The following is a 15,317-nucleotide window of genomic DNA, read 5'->3' on the forward strand; positions in this document are numbered from 1 at the left end:
TTTTGTTTCGTTTCTGAGTAAATGACATATTTTGTACTCAACTATGTAAACTAGAACATACACCGCTATGTTATGTCCGTTTAGCATCCTCGAGGAACTCGTTTTGTCTGTTGTGTAGTTCATAAGACAGTGAATGAAAAACCCTTGTAATATCTCCAGGGCTTATTCACTGGAACTGGCTATCATCCATGCCGAATTAAGACCTACTTAAAGCAGAAACGTTTACTTTATTATATATCGAAGCGGAAGTTGTGCTAGCTGTCAACTTCCGCTGTTTCCTGGTCAGAGACTATCCGATCAGGGCCCATGCACGGTGTAAATACAACAAGTAACGGCGGCTATACGTATGACGATTTGGTACTACACTCGTACTACAGTAAACAGATGGAGGTTCAACACGCGAGAAATGCCATATCATGGCGAAAACTGTTTCTGAGTCGTGCAAAGTTGAAAGCAACCGGCAACACGTCAGCATTGTTATCGGGGTTTGCTATGGTAAATATATATGAAAATTGTTTTAAACGGAAACATTGTGACGAGGGAAGGCTACAGGATATAAGTACATGCTTGAACTATATTATTAGATACTACAAGTGTAAAATAAACTTCTCTAGCTTTGTGTGATAGCAAGATTTCCAACCATTAGATCTAGATACAATGTATACTACAGATGACAAGTTTTCTCTCTAAAATGTATTGTCTCTACTACGGATTCCAGTTTGCCGATTAATTGGCCATGGGCTAAATGGAAATTTGCCACAGTAGTGAGTAACTAGGCCAATAGTAGATGGTACGGTATGAATAAAGTCCCACAGCGAGTTCAAAAGCAATTATTATACGACCAACATTGTCATTGGCCATAGTGTGAGAGTTTTTTTCCCTAAGTAAGGCAGTAATAATAAAGATTCTTGACCCCTGGGGTATAACTATATTATAAGATACTACAAGTGTAAAATAAACTTCTCTAGCTTTGTCTGATAGCAAGATTTCCAGCCATTAGATCTAGATACAATGTATACTACAGATGACAAGTTTTCTCTTTAAAATGTATTGTCTCTACTACGGATTCCAGTTTTTGTCGATTAATTGGCCATGGGCTAAATGGAAATTTGCCACAATAGCGAGTAACTAGGCCAATAGTAGATGGTACGGTATGAATAAAGTCCCACAGCGAGTTCAAAAGCAATTATTATACGACCAACATTGTCATTGACCATAGTGTGCGAGTTTTTTCCCCTAAGTAAGGCAGTAATAATAAAGATTCTTGACCCCTGATCCCCCCGGATGTAAGAAAAATGTGTAATCCTACACACATTTATTAGACTATTCAATTAGAACAAATGGAAAAATTCACCGAAATTGTATAATAAATGACTGAAAAATATGAAAAACAAATATAAAACACCTACTGGCATAGTTTAATCAGGGATGTACATAGAATTGTTTACGTTCCTGGCTTACTATATGACCATGGTAGCTCATGACAATGGAATCTTTTGTTTTTAAGTGAAGCGACCAGATTGTTGCTGGTTGAATTGAGATACTAATAAAAAAAAAAAATTATGTAGGGATTAAATGATTTAACATGCTTTTCCAAATTACTTAAATCCAGATACATATATGTATCCCAACCCTGAGTTAAAGTTTGCTATCTCACACAGTAGTACAAAAGTGTAATAACTTCACCTAGGATCTTATATATCTACAGCTCAGGTGATCATATAGTATCTACAGCTCAGTGGATCATATATATATATATATCTACAGATCAGTGGATCATATATATATATATATCTACAGATCAGTGGATCATATATATCTACAGCTCAGTGGACCATATTTTAACACTTTTACAAGTTGCATGGAGATCTTTGTTTTACTTTCAAAACTTAATCCCAAAAATGAGCATTCCAAACAATCTGTAACTTTGTATATATATTATAACACAGAGTAACAAATTCATGTTTTGTATGTGGAGCTGTTTTTAAACTTTAATTGATTATGTTTTTTGTTTCAGGTTGCGTTGGTTGAGATCGGAATAGAGCCGGATGTACCTAGTTGGTTGATGGTGGTATTCTGTATCAACACAACACTGCTGGTATCGATACATTTACTGGCAGTTATGATCAGCACATGTATTCTCCCAAACATAGAGGCGGTCAGCAATGTACACAATGTCAACTCTGTCCAAGAATCTCCACACGAACGAATGCAGGTCTTCATCCAGATGTCTTGGACATTTTCAACAGGTTTTGGAATTCTGTTGTTTCTCACCGAGCTGGTACTCATCTGTTGGATCAAGTTTAATGTAAAGAGTTTACACAATAACATTGCTGCTGCCTGGGCTGCCACAGCGGTCGTCATTCCAGTAGGGATCTTATTTCTAGTGTTTGCCTTCCATTTCTATCGAAGGCTCATAGCTCACAAGTTCCAACAAACCAACATGGGCTTACAAGATCTGGATAAAATGGTATCAGAACTTGGCAACCAGGAAAATGATTTTAATGAATTAGAAAATGTTTAAATGTTGAAACATTTTAAGACTGTACAGATTGTTGGTCATTCAGTGTTTTCTAAGTCAAGAATGATGATGTTTAATGTCACCTACCTACTTAGTTATAATGTATTTATATTATAAAGGGTGAGAAAATGTGTAGGTCCGTGTGGAAGTGATTGATGGCAGACCTATGAACTGACGCTCCCATGACTTCTTACCAATTATGGACTAATTATTAACCATATGTTGTATGTATAATAGTTTTGTAAATTCAAACTTATTTTGTGAAATGGTGCAGATGGAGAGCTTTACTGCTAGCATATACTTGCCAAATGTTTTATACATAAATATATTATATAAAAGGGTAATGAAGATGTTACCAGACATAGATTTAACATGTTATGATCATGAGCTCGCTGTACAATTATATATACATGTTTATATACTATGATTTCTTGTTTAAAGTCTTTTTTCAGTCCTGTTAAAATATTGCAGGTAATTTAATTTGGAAGAAAAGGGGAACCATACAAAGTGTAGAACATAATTTCCAAAATAATAGAATTATGAAGGATTTTCCCCAGGACCCATATTTCCTTGTCCTTAAAAATAATTGTTTAACATTCATCAAATGATTCTAAAAGGTTTTCATTCTAGCAACATTTAGAGCCGAGTGGAGAACTTGGAGACCTGTTATACAAGTTGTGTACATATATACTAGTGGGTAAATTATGGATTCTGGCTCTCCCAAGAGTATTCAGTTTCATTACTTCATTTTGTAAAATGTTTGTCTACTAGCAAACCAAAATCTCCCATGTAATTGCCATACCTAGTGTAGACAATAAACTCTGTGCCAAGAACCTTGGAAATAAAAATCATTGACATTACCCAGGATAAACTTAGGGACACAACTCTGTTACTTCTGCAGTGGAGTTTATAGAAACCCAATCAAAACATTAATTGAACTTGGTGTATAAACTTAAGCTTGGTACTGACAGTTAACTATCAAGTTAGAGGTCCAGGGTTTAATACCTAATAGGAATTTAAAAAGAAATGGTTCATATTTTTATTATGACCAATATGCATTAGTATTAATTATTGTATAAGTGGATTTGATACAAAATGTACAATGATCATGAGTTTATCAAAGTCTACAATTTATTTCACCATAAGAAACTCCTATTTATAATGTTGAACTTTTAATGAACACAGGATTGTTGGGGTCTTCTTCATTTATAAATACAATAATATACTGGTTCTGTCTTTTTGTGTGATAAAACTTTTACTTAATGGGCTACAGTACTTGTACTCTGAAAACTGTATGTGTATATTTATAAATATGCTATGTTATTTACACAGTATAGTTAATTTGATCAGGACGTACATGTATATGTATGATACATGTACACTTGTTATAATGAGTTTAATTTAGAGCATTGAAGTAATAAAGGTAAACATTTAATCAAACAATGTACAGGGAAAAGCTTCCATGTGAACTGGATGAACATTTATTTTTTTTCATTAGTTACCCACAGGGGCTTGGCACGATTTTCCAAATGATGGTCCATATATATATTAAGCTTGTAGGGCCAGGTGTACTTTTTAGATTGAGTTAACTTTATATTTTGGAACAAGTGCAATGTTTATATTTAAGATATATGTGCTTTCATACTCTATTAATATAGATTCCCTTCCATCAGAACTAATTATTGTAAGAAAACATTTAAAATGCCTTATATGAATGATAGCTTGGTAACTAATATAATTACATAAGTATGATGATAAATTATTAAAAATGTTTATTGAACAGAACATACATTGACACAAATCTGAATAGCTTATGAATGTTTCAGATGTTAACATTTGTAGCTATTTTTATAATCTTCAGTGAATGCCATATCTGGGTTCTGTGTATATTATTACAACACATTCCCCACAATGATTTAAACACAAGTATTTATGTTTCAGTGATCACCATTGCCTGTTTTAAGGTGGCGGCCCGCCACCCTTAGCTGGGTACCGCCACGCCTTACACAACCAAATTCACTCGATCCGCCACGCATGTAATTGTTACCTTACACCCCTATTTTGTATCAATTTCAAGCACAAAACTGACCCGTTTATATAAAACAGTTTTATCTGGTAGTTCATATTATTTTCGTTGTTATAATAGGCCCCTTTTAAAGTTTTGTTCTAAAAAAAAACCAACAACAACAAAGAATTCTCTTTGCAACTAGAAATTTTAATTTTTCAGATCAGGAAAAAATTGCAATTACTCATATTATCTGTGGACTGGTCACAAAGATAATGTGGAACATAATCTCATATTTTACACGTTTTATGGTATATGTTATAATTACTGTAAATGAGTAAACTTGAGTAATATATGATATAAGTCTTACTTAAATGAAGGTGTATATATAACATAATATATATTTGGAGTACTACTTGTTGATCATGTTGGTGCTGGAAGTCATTTGTATAGAGCTCAAGCTTAGAGGCAATGAGTGTTTCTACTGTAAAAATTTTAACCGTTAGATTTTATATAGACCGTTGTGATCACTTGCATCTTATTCAGTTGACGTTTGAAGCATAAATCAACTGGTACAATGTAATATTTGGTGATTGAATGATTTAATTGTTTATCATATTTTTTTTCTAGTGAATTTATTGAAAATTTATTAAAATAATGGATTACCATTTTATGTTGAGTTTGTTGAAAAATGAAAAATCGTGGGTAAAACTTTACTTGCTCATTGTAGAGTTATGAAAACCTTTTGGAAAAGAAAAATGACTTTCAAAATATTCTCATTAATTTTCAGAGTTCCAGCTGGTATATATTGTTGTCGGAGTGATGAACAGAACTGTTAAATGTCTTTAATTTAATTTTTATCTTGGGTATTATTACAACAAACTTATTAAGTTTTGTATTTTTTATGTATTTCATCATTTCCTTGAGTTTCAATTGCAGCAAATGCAAGCAGTTACCCAATAAATACTCTTTCAGATACAGTGTACTTGTTGACATTTAATGTAATGCTAGAAAGAAGTTTCTTATTACTGGGTTCAGTGTTTTCCCTGTCAAAATACTTGATCATGTAAACAGTTTATTCATATGATGACATGGAATCTGGTTTATTTATGAGCCCAATTTTCCAACTTATTTTCCACTTTACTGCACATTCATTTCCAAATTTCTACCAGGTGGCAGTTTCCAAAATGGCTTGGAAAATCACTGTGGGTTTCCAGAACTACTTTGATGCCCCATGTGACTTTACCCTGATTTTGTCTGTTCTTCAGTTCGTCTGAATTAGCTGTCCTGCTGTTGCAATATATTTTTCATCATTTTTTAGGCCTCCTATTCCATTCAACTAAGCAGATGTAAATCATTTTTTTGAAATAAAACTGGCTCTGTCTACTTTCTTCATAATTTACTACACATATGATTTTTTCCCCAATTTAGGAACAACTTGTCCATTGGTTATACTTGGCCACCTCCTGTTGGTATGGAGTAATCTGTTAGGCCTAATGTTTAGTTTGAGAAGTTCTTGCTTCTCTTTATATTGAATAATGGATGTCCTTTTAATTGATTTTCAAGATGCTTATACAGGTGCAAATTCACAATGTTTTTTATCTGGACACATTGCATTATATTGTTTACATAAGTTTTTGGGAGAAACAGGACATATATTTTTTCAGTTTTGGGAGAAACAGGATGACACCGTTGAAATAAAGTGGGGCATTCCTGCTGCAACAACCTATTGCTAGTTTATGCTTCTAGCTATATGTAGTATTCATAATTAATTTAAATTTAATATTTGTTTCAAGTATGATTACTAATTATACTGTATTACACTTACAGATTATATATACATCTTTTAGGTATCATTTTAAAGAAATTTTATTTGGTTTCTCATACATGATTTGTTAAAGCTCTGCAAAAAATATCAAGTATTTCGACCGCAGGATATAAAAATTTGTGTTTCCGACATTAACTTTGTATACAAATTTTTGTGTCCACCATTAATTTTGTATACAAATTTTTGTGTCAACCATTAACTTTGTATACAAATTTTTGTGTCCACCATTAACTTTGTATACAAATTTTTGAACAGACAAGACATTAGATCTGTTGATGTTATATGTGTATGGTTCTATATCACAGTGATAAATGAAATGTGATATGATATCATAACATATCCTATTGTTGTCCGAGGCCTATGTATGTCAATATTTGGTTAAGTTTTAAGATTTTACTGTTCAATTATAATGTTGTTGTATGGAAGAATTAATTGGTCATTTCAGTGTTATTGAAGGTTATTGGTTGTAATATGCTTTGAGTATATTGTTATGATACACTTGTGCGTTTTAAACCTTATTCCTATTTTCAGTGTTGCACATATATATAGAATACATATGTTGAATTGAAATGTTTCCATGTTCATTGTTCCGTACAATTTTCTTAATATTCTTTACTGCTAATGATGTTAAATAAAATACTGGAAAAAAATACACATTTTTTTATTGTTAATTACCTGCACCAAAATAAGATATTTGCTTTTTGTTTACAAAGTTAAGTATATTTGAATTTTCAGTTATTTTTTCATGTGATTTAATGTTTTATTTTGATTAACTTGGAATTTCAAGTTCTTGTAATCACATTTTTTTTTACCCTTTTCCGTGTAACGCCGTCTTGATTTGAAGCGACTGTCATAGTGTAAGGGAGGTAACTGAATTTGCAAGTTGGAATGGGTTATCTTTCTTGAAAAAGCGCTCTTCCGGTGGCGCCATGGCAACATACACAATCTCCCGAACAAACTGTCCACTTCCGCAGCTGGTGTAAACAACGATGAAGTAACATTGATTTTGATCTCAGCGGAAATCTTCAACTTAGGAAACGATGACAGATTAGCTATTTAAAGGATATTCGTAACCAGGTACTGCCGATAATAAATCGACAACAAAAAAACAAAGTAAGAAAAACCGTAAATCAAGATGCCTCATTTGAAGGAAGCAAAAGAGAAACAGCCGTTGTGGAAGGACTGGGATTATCTCGCTCAAAAGAAAGGTGTTCGGCACACAGTGTACTCTGTAAACGGAGATCAATACACAGGGGAATGGCTAGACAACAAAAAGGACGGTAAGTGGCCGAATGATAATTTGGTTACACGAAGAATTTTTGAATATGTAATCATTTGATTATACAAGCAAAGTGTACTGTACGACGAGTTTCCCTATTATTGGTTTTGTTGACATATTAAGTTTCTGTTAAAGCAGTGCATTGATTAATGACATTAGAATAAAATGTAACACATAAACAAATAGAGACCGTCGTGACAGACATATTACGATTTATTCAAATTATATATATATATATATTATGATTATAAGTTGCAATGCAGTATAATCTCATTTATTATTAACCACTATAGTATGCATTGTGTCTATTATTGTCTAGATACCTGATATGAAAATAATTAGCCAACTTATAATCCCTTATACAAGGGATTTAGTGGTGCTTTTCCAAATTTGCACAAATTGGTGGAAAATACTACCAAAGCGTTCTACAAAAAGAGTGTTTCAAATGAGGCCAAAGATCACCAATATCACTAGAGGATGTGGAAGTAAAAGGCTCGGAGCAATATGACTTAAATTGCTACTGTAACCCTAGTAAATACTAGCCACAATATACTGCTTATCTAGAGAGATCTCCTCTTTAGCTCGATCGGTTGAGCATAAGACTAGTAAGTCAGAGGTCCCAGGTCCGATCCCTAGCAGTGGCAGTGATTTAAAATTTAATTAATCATGTGCTCTGTTACGCTACAAACTAATATAACAAATTTTAATTATTTTGCTGTATTAATTGTTTACATAGGAAATTCAAAACTATGCATGGCTTATTGCATTCTTTCTCTACATGGACAGAACCATTCCTCAAAAGCAAAGCTTTAGTCGAGCAACTAAGCAATGCCAGTTCGCTCCTCTCAGATAAATCTGTCTGCTTTGATCTTTTAAATGGTGTATATAACACCCTGACTCATCTCTAGCCAGACTTTCCTCTGGCCCTGACACCATACCTGGTGTCATACAGGGCCAGAGAAAACTCGGGCTAAGTCAGCACCATACATTAAGGAAGAATATGATAAGATGAGTACAATAATGTACAATGAGACTGGATTATAAGGTCTATGTAAGGAAGCCAGGATCTTGTCGAGAGTTAGTGATAGTAATTCTTGGTACACATGTCATTTTGTAAATATAATGACACTATTATAGTATTCTACACTTTCTACAATGCTGCATACAATGGGGCCGCGGTAGCCGAGTGGTTAATGTGTCCTGACACTTTATCACTAGCCCTCCACCACTAGGTTGCGAGTTCGAAACCTACGTGGGGCAGTTGCCAGGTACTGACCGTAGGGCGGTGGTTTTTTCTCCGGGTACTCCGGCTTTCCTCCACCGCCAAAACCTGGCATGTCCTTAAATGACCCTGGCTGTTAATAGGACGTTAAACAAAACACACAAACCAAAGCATACAATACCTCTTAACCGATCCTATCCTCCAGGGAACATTTATGTCACGTCTCAATTTTTCTGTTTAAGGTAAAGGAACATACAAATGGAAATCCAACGGAGCCCTGTATGATGGGGATTGGAAGAAAGGCAAGAGAAATGGCTTTGGTACGTACAGTGTACCCGATGGAAAGGGAGGTTACAAGAAAGAATACTCTGGAGGCTGGAAGAATGATATGCGACATGTAAGTATTGATGTTGAGATAGGTATATTGAAATGTTATAACAAAAACCTAACAGGTACATTAAATACTAGCCCGAGTTTCCCCTGGCCCTGACACCATGTCTGGTGTAGGCCGAAAGGAAACTCGGGCTAATTAAATTCAGACAATAAATTGCTACACCAAAATATTACTTTCCAGTTTAAATTATGTCCCATGTAATGATATTTATATAATTGTGAGGTTTTGACAAGTATAATGTACATGTATTCAAATTGGTTTTCAATTCTACTTCGTTTCACTTCAACTAATGAAATAATTCTGATGAAAATAAAGAAACTTCATAGCTTTGTTACATAGCGGAGGTTTGACTGTTTCTCACAGTCTCTAGTGAATTTTCATAATTTACAACATCTTGGTAAGATTGTGTATTTGAATACTAGAAGTTCAATATGATTAAACGTATTTATGATCATACACGTGGACATCTGTAAGAGGTCACAGCCAATGTATCAAATGTAGGTCACTGTGATCAATAAATCCTGCTTCATTCACTGACTGTGTGCGGTAAGCATTTTGAGTTATAACTATTGTACGATTTCTTTGGTTGAGAAATAGAAGTTTTATTATGTAACTTAACATGTTTTGTATGTGATGTAATCCAGTGAAACTTTCCGAAGTAGATTCTCAAGATGTTAGATATTCTTGATTCAAAATTAAACTTTACCGACAGAAAATATTCTTTTAAAACCGTTTCATGTCCACAACCAGTAGATAATTACACTCCCCCTTTATGTAGACACAGTTTACAAAGGACAATTGTCTTTGTACAGGCTAAATCATGAAGTGAGGATAACATGGACAGGTTTGATATTTTCGCATGATTTTTTTTTATATATATTTTCACAAGTGTAAAGATACCAGTTGACCAGGCTGTTTCACCCTTCTAATTTTGCAGCAAAAAATTCCCATACATGTATATCAAAAGTTCACTGTTTAACACTGAACATTTCAAGCACAGTAATTAAGTTATTTTGAGGTCTTGGTTGTAGTAAAAATCTGTTTTAAGGTAATTTAAGATGTGTGTTTCTGGAAGCATTTAAAAAAAGGGAAATACCGGTATATGTAGCTATCAATCATTGGTATAAACAATGTATCAATGTATATATATATTATAACTGGGGTATCTTTTATAAAAGTATGTCACTGTAACCTATATTTTGACCTTGCTATATTAAAGTCTTCGGGGGTTAGTACACTGTGCAGTGTTTTTTGTATCTTGTAAGCCCTACGTTAAGTTATATGTACATTAAATTTTACAAAAAGATCTTAGAATGCTGGTCAGATGTCCTTGGTCATCGTATCTATAACTGATGAATGAGGTGTAGATTGATGTACATGTAACTGTTGTACCTCTTGTACATAAAAAGTAGCTACAGTTTGAATTTTAATACCTTGTACATGTATTACATCAATATTACTAAATTACACATTTAATCTAATGTTTCACCCGACCCAAATTTATGCATGTACATTGTGTTCATATCAATTTTAAATGGTTTGTCAGAAAGTGATTAAAAGTTTTTTCCTTTTTTTTTCCTTTTTTTTTTTAAAACAAATAGTGTTCCTTTTCAAATTATAAACACATGCACATATTTTCAAAACAGTTAATTATTACATTTTGTCTTGAAAAGAAGTTGAACGCATGGCTGTTTAATCCCTACCAGCTGTTCTGTATCAAATATCAATTATGCAGTTCAGATCAAAAATCACACATGATATATTTGTTAATATATAATAATGCCCTTCCTGGCCAGGCTTATTATCTACCTTACTTAATGCTATGTAGAATTCCCAGTTTTCATTGACTGCTGTCTAAGACTGCTTTGTGGTAATATTTAGGTACCCACATGAAAGTTGCAATAAAATTATTGTAGGTTCCTTTGGGCTGATCAAACTCAACTTCATACAGTGCTTTCTTATTGAAAGTGCTTGCTAAATATTCATGATAAACGCCAACCTCTGCAACATGGACAAATGGCTTCTTGATGATTATAAAGGATATATGTTTAGCCACATGGCAGGGCCCTTGCTGATCTGTCAGTGTTTTAATTTTTCAAAACGTCATATATAGGTGTAATTATAAATTACTATAGATAACATTGGAGCAAGATTTGGGGATTACCCATTTTGTTTTGGCATTTGTTAAGAATTTTAATAAAAAGTTCCAGAATTTATGTTATATCGTTTTGAAAAATGTGATTCTGCTTCATTCAAAACTGTTCCATTTATGACCTTAAGAATCAGCGTTGGTAATGCACCATCACATTAAAAACCTGTAGTAAATAATTAACTGTAATTTTCAGTATAATCAATGATTTTTTATTTTCATGAACGTTAAATGCTCCAATGGGAGCTGTACCTGTGAAATTAAGATATAAATAAGTTGATGTTTAAAATTTTAACTTTTAACTGTAAAACAATCCAAAATTATTTCCAAGATATCTGTGAGGGATCAACAACTTTGTTAGCCTTAGTTTCCTCTGGCCGTGACACCATGTCTGGTATTGGTGTCAGGGCCAGAGGAAACTCGGACTATAAAGTTGTCAGCATCTGCTGTCTTGGTTTAGTTGTCAAAACATAAAATCAAACAAAAATCCGATTAAAAAATAGAAATCATATACATGTATGTAATTGTTTAATGTTTTTTCATTCTTATATATATGTATATATATCTTATTATATGGATTCAATATCATTCTAACCTACCGGTAATTGTATATAACTTGGTATGGTACAAATGTAACATCGTGAGAATTGATTTATTGTAGGCATATGGGACACAATTTTACACGGATGCTGAGTACTATGAAGGAGAATGGTACGCAGACAAAAGAAGTGGCTGGGGTCGTATGTACTTCGCGGATGGTACAATTTATGAAGGGGAATGGTATGATGATCAACGCAATGGCCAAGGAATGGTCAGACTTAGTAAGTCACACTGTTTACACTGTAATCCTACCACTGGTGGTCAAGGTATGGTCAGACTTAGTCACAGTGTTTACACTAATCCTACCACTGGTGGTCAAGGTATGGTCATACTTAGTAAGTCACGCTGTTTACACTGTAATCCTACCACTGGTGACCAAGGTATGGTCAGACTTAGTCACAGTGTTTACACTGTAATCCTACCACTGGTGGTCAAGGTATGGTCAGACTTAGTAAGTCACACTGTTTACACTGTAATCCTACCACTGGTGGTCAAGGTATGCTCAATCTTAGTAAGTCACACTGTTTACACTGTAATCCTACCACTGGTGGTCAAGGTATGGTCATACTTAGTAAGTCACGCTGTTTACACTGTAATCCTACCACTGGTGGTCAAGGTATGGTCAGACTTAGTAAGTCACGCTGTTTACACTGTAATCCTACCACTGGTGGTCAAGGTATAGTCAGACTTAGTAAGTCACGCTGTTTACACTGTAATCCTACCACTGGTGGTCAAGGTATGGTCAGACTTAGTAAGTCACTCTGTTTACACTGTAATCCTACCACTGGTGACCAAGGTATGGTCAGACTTAGTAAGTCACACTGTTTACACTGTAATCCTACCACTGGTGACCAAGGTATGGTCAGACTTAGTCACACTGTTTACACTGTAATCCTACCACTGGTGGTCAAGGTATGGTCAGACTTAGTCACAGTGTTTACACTAATCCTACCACTGGTGGTCAAGGTATGGTCAGACTTAGTAAGTCACACTGTTTACACTGTAATCCTACCACTGGTGGTCAAGGTATGGTCAGACTTAGTCACACTGTTTACACTGTAATCCTACCACTGGTGACCAAGGTATGGTCAGATCTAGACGTAGTAAGTTAAATTGATCAAACTGTATCTGTGATAAATATGAAGGACTAGGTACGTTTTTCAGCTCAATCTGTAGTATAATCAAGAAAAATTTATCAGAATAATTCATTTTGTACCAAACAATTATACATCTTCTCTTCAGCCAATGAGAATCGGTATGAGGGATCATGGCGAAACGACAAAAAGAATGGCCCAGGGAAGTTTTTCTACCTCACAACAGGACAAGTATACGAGGGTGTGTGGAATGATGACATTGCCAAGTGTGGTACTATGAAGGACTTCGGCCGAGAGGGCGCACCCGAACCCACACAGTATAAAATACCTAAGGTGAGTGTTCCTCAGGACACCCGAACCCACACAGTATAAAATACCTAAGGTGAGTGTTCCTCAGGACACCCGAACCCACACAGTATAAAATACCTAAGGTGAGTGTTCCTCAGGGCACCCGAACCCACACAGTATAAAATACCTAAGGTGAGTATTCCTCAGGACTCCCAAACCCACACAGTATAAAATACCTAAGGTGAGTGTTCCTCAGGACTCCCGAACCCACACAGTATAAAATACCTAAGGTGAGTGTTCCTCAGGATTCCCGAACCCACACAGTATAAAATACCTAAGGTGAGTGTTCCTCAGGACACCCGAACCCACACAGTATAAAATACCTAAGGTGAGTGTTCCTCAGGACACGCCAACCCACACAGTATAAAATACCTAAGGTGAGTGTTCCTCAGGACACGCCAACCCACACAGTATAAAATACCTAAGGTGAGTGTTCATTATGGCTCCCGAACCCACACAGTATAAAATACCTAAGGTGAGTGTTCCTCAGGACACCCGAACCCACACAGTATAAAATACCTAAGGTGAGTGTTCCTCAGGACACGCCAACCCACACAGTATAAAATACCTAAGGTGAGTGTTCCTCAGGGCTCCCGAACCCACACAGTATAAAATACCTAAGGTGAGTGTTCCTCAGAACTCCCAAACACACAGTATAAAATACCTAAGGTGACTGTTCCTCAGGGCTCCCGATCGCGAACCCACACAGTATAAAATACATAATATAAGGTGAGTGTTCATTATGGCTCCCGAACCCACACAGTATAAAATACCTAAGGTGAGTGCACGTGTTCCTCAGGACTCTTAAACCCACACAGTATAAAATACCTAAGGTGAGTGTTCCTCAGGACTCCCGAACCCACACAGTATAAAATACCTAAGGTGAGTGTTCCTCAGGACTGCCGAACCCACACAGTATAAAATACCTTAGATGAGTGGGAAAATATTACTTAATTTTAAATATCACTCAGTATAGAATGTACATTTTGGATTATATATTGCCAAGTGATTTTTGTGTACTGAAAACAGTTTTTGCTGTTTGCAATATGATTTTGTATAACTATTTGCATCATTATTCTAACATGTCTTTAACTAAGATTGGATTCCTGTTTGCTATTGGATGAACTTAATTATCATGAAGTTTGTTTGGTACTGGTAGTTCTTGTGGAATATTTTACTGTATCCTTAGTTTACTCATCAAAGTCGGACAAACAAGACATAACATATGATCCTTGTTTTACAGGTTGAACTAGCGAATGCTGATGCTGTTTTACAAGATGCGGAGGAGACATTTCTACAAGATCACGAGTGAACTTAGTTTAATCATAAATTATTGGTGGTACAAAAGACAAAAATGATGTGTCTGCATGAGTCCTACATTTGTACAATGTGACATCTTATTCAAAATTCATCTTAGAGAAAAACTATACTGCTGATAATTGATTGCTTTCAACATAATTTTATAAATAAATTTATTTTGTAAAAAACTATTTTTGAAAATGTTTGTAGTATTGCTTTAAGTATCGATTATTGAGAGGTGTGCCTTCGTGTGACGTCAGCATTATAAACCAAGTTCCCGTCTTTTTCATTTCCTGCTTCAGTACTGGCATTGTGGTCAAGAGTTTGTATGATCTGAGCATGTGTAAGTACGTATCGGGCATGAAGTCCTTAATTTGATTTTTTCTGAAACCTGTGAAACTCTCCAATTTCCATTGTTAATGGAATTCCCGATAGATTCATTGACTTATTTTATCCTATTGTACAGTGCGGATGTAACCTTATAAAGCTGTGATATTAAGGATGAGATGAATGCATGTTGTGCATTAGAGTATAAAGAAAGATATAAAGAGAGAAAGACAATAAAGTATGTTTATTGT

The 15,317-nt window shown here is 34.8% G+C and overlaps 2 protein-coding genes across 2 annotated transcripts; both read left to right on the forward strand.

Moving 5' to 3' along the window:
* The first annotated feature begins 67 nt into the window (after positions 1 to 67).
* LOC117332573 (calcium release-activated calcium channel protein 1-like) lies at positions 68 to 7,006 on the forward strand. Its single transcript, XM_033891542.1, has 2 exons — positions 68 to 495; positions 2,018 to 7,006. The coding sequence occupies exons 1-2, from the start codon at positions 307 to 309 to the stop codon at positions 2,522 to 2,524; spliced, it is 696 nt and encodes a 231-aa protein (XP_033747433.1). The 5' UTR covers positions 68 to 306; the 3' UTR covers positions 2,525 to 7,006.
* Positions 7,007 to 7,270: 264 nt separating this feature from the next.
* Positions 7,271 to 15,019, forward strand: LOC117332572 (MORN repeat-containing protein 3-like). The gene is made up of 5 exons (XM_033891540.1): positions 7,271 to 7,634; positions 9,098 to 9,252; positions 12,060 to 12,219; positions 13,241 to 13,425; positions 14,684 to 15,019. Exons 1-5 carry the CDS (start codon positions 7,490 to 7,492, stop codon positions 14,750 to 14,752), a joined length of 714 nt encoding a protein of 237 aa, XP_033747431.1. The 5' UTR covers positions 7,271 to 7,489; the 3' UTR covers positions 14,753 to 15,019.
* The last annotated feature ends 298 nt before the right edge of the window (positions 15,020 to 15,317 follow it).

Source organism: Pecten maximus, chromosome 8 (assembly GCF_902652985.1).
Source record: "Pecten maximus chromosome 8, xPecMax1.1, whole genome shotgun sequence".
Taxonomy (NCBI): domain Eukaryota; kingdom Metazoa; phylum Mollusca; class Bivalvia; order Pectinida; family Pectinidae; genus Pecten; species Pecten maximus.

Coding starts and splice junctions, on each gene's coding strand:
- LOC117332573 (XM_033891542.1), top strand. CDS start 307: ATGCACGGTGTAAATACAACAAGTAACGGCGGCTATACGTATGACGAT. Junction 496..2,017: donor TGTTATCGGGGTTTGCTATG/GTAAATATATAT, acceptor TTTTTGTTTCAG/GTTGCGTTGGTTGAGATCGG.
- LOC117332572 (XM_033891540.1), top strand. CDS start 7,490: ATGCCTCATTTGAAGGAAGCAAAAGAGAAACAGCCGTTGTGGAAGGAC. Junction 7,635..9,097: donor GCTAGACAACAAAAAGGACG/GTAAGTGGCCGA, acceptor TTTCTGTTTAAG/GTAAAGGAACATACAAATGG. Junction 13,426..14,683: donor CACAGTATAAAATACCTAAG/GTGAGTGTTCCT, acceptor CTTGTTTTACAG/GTTGAACTAGCGAATGCTGA.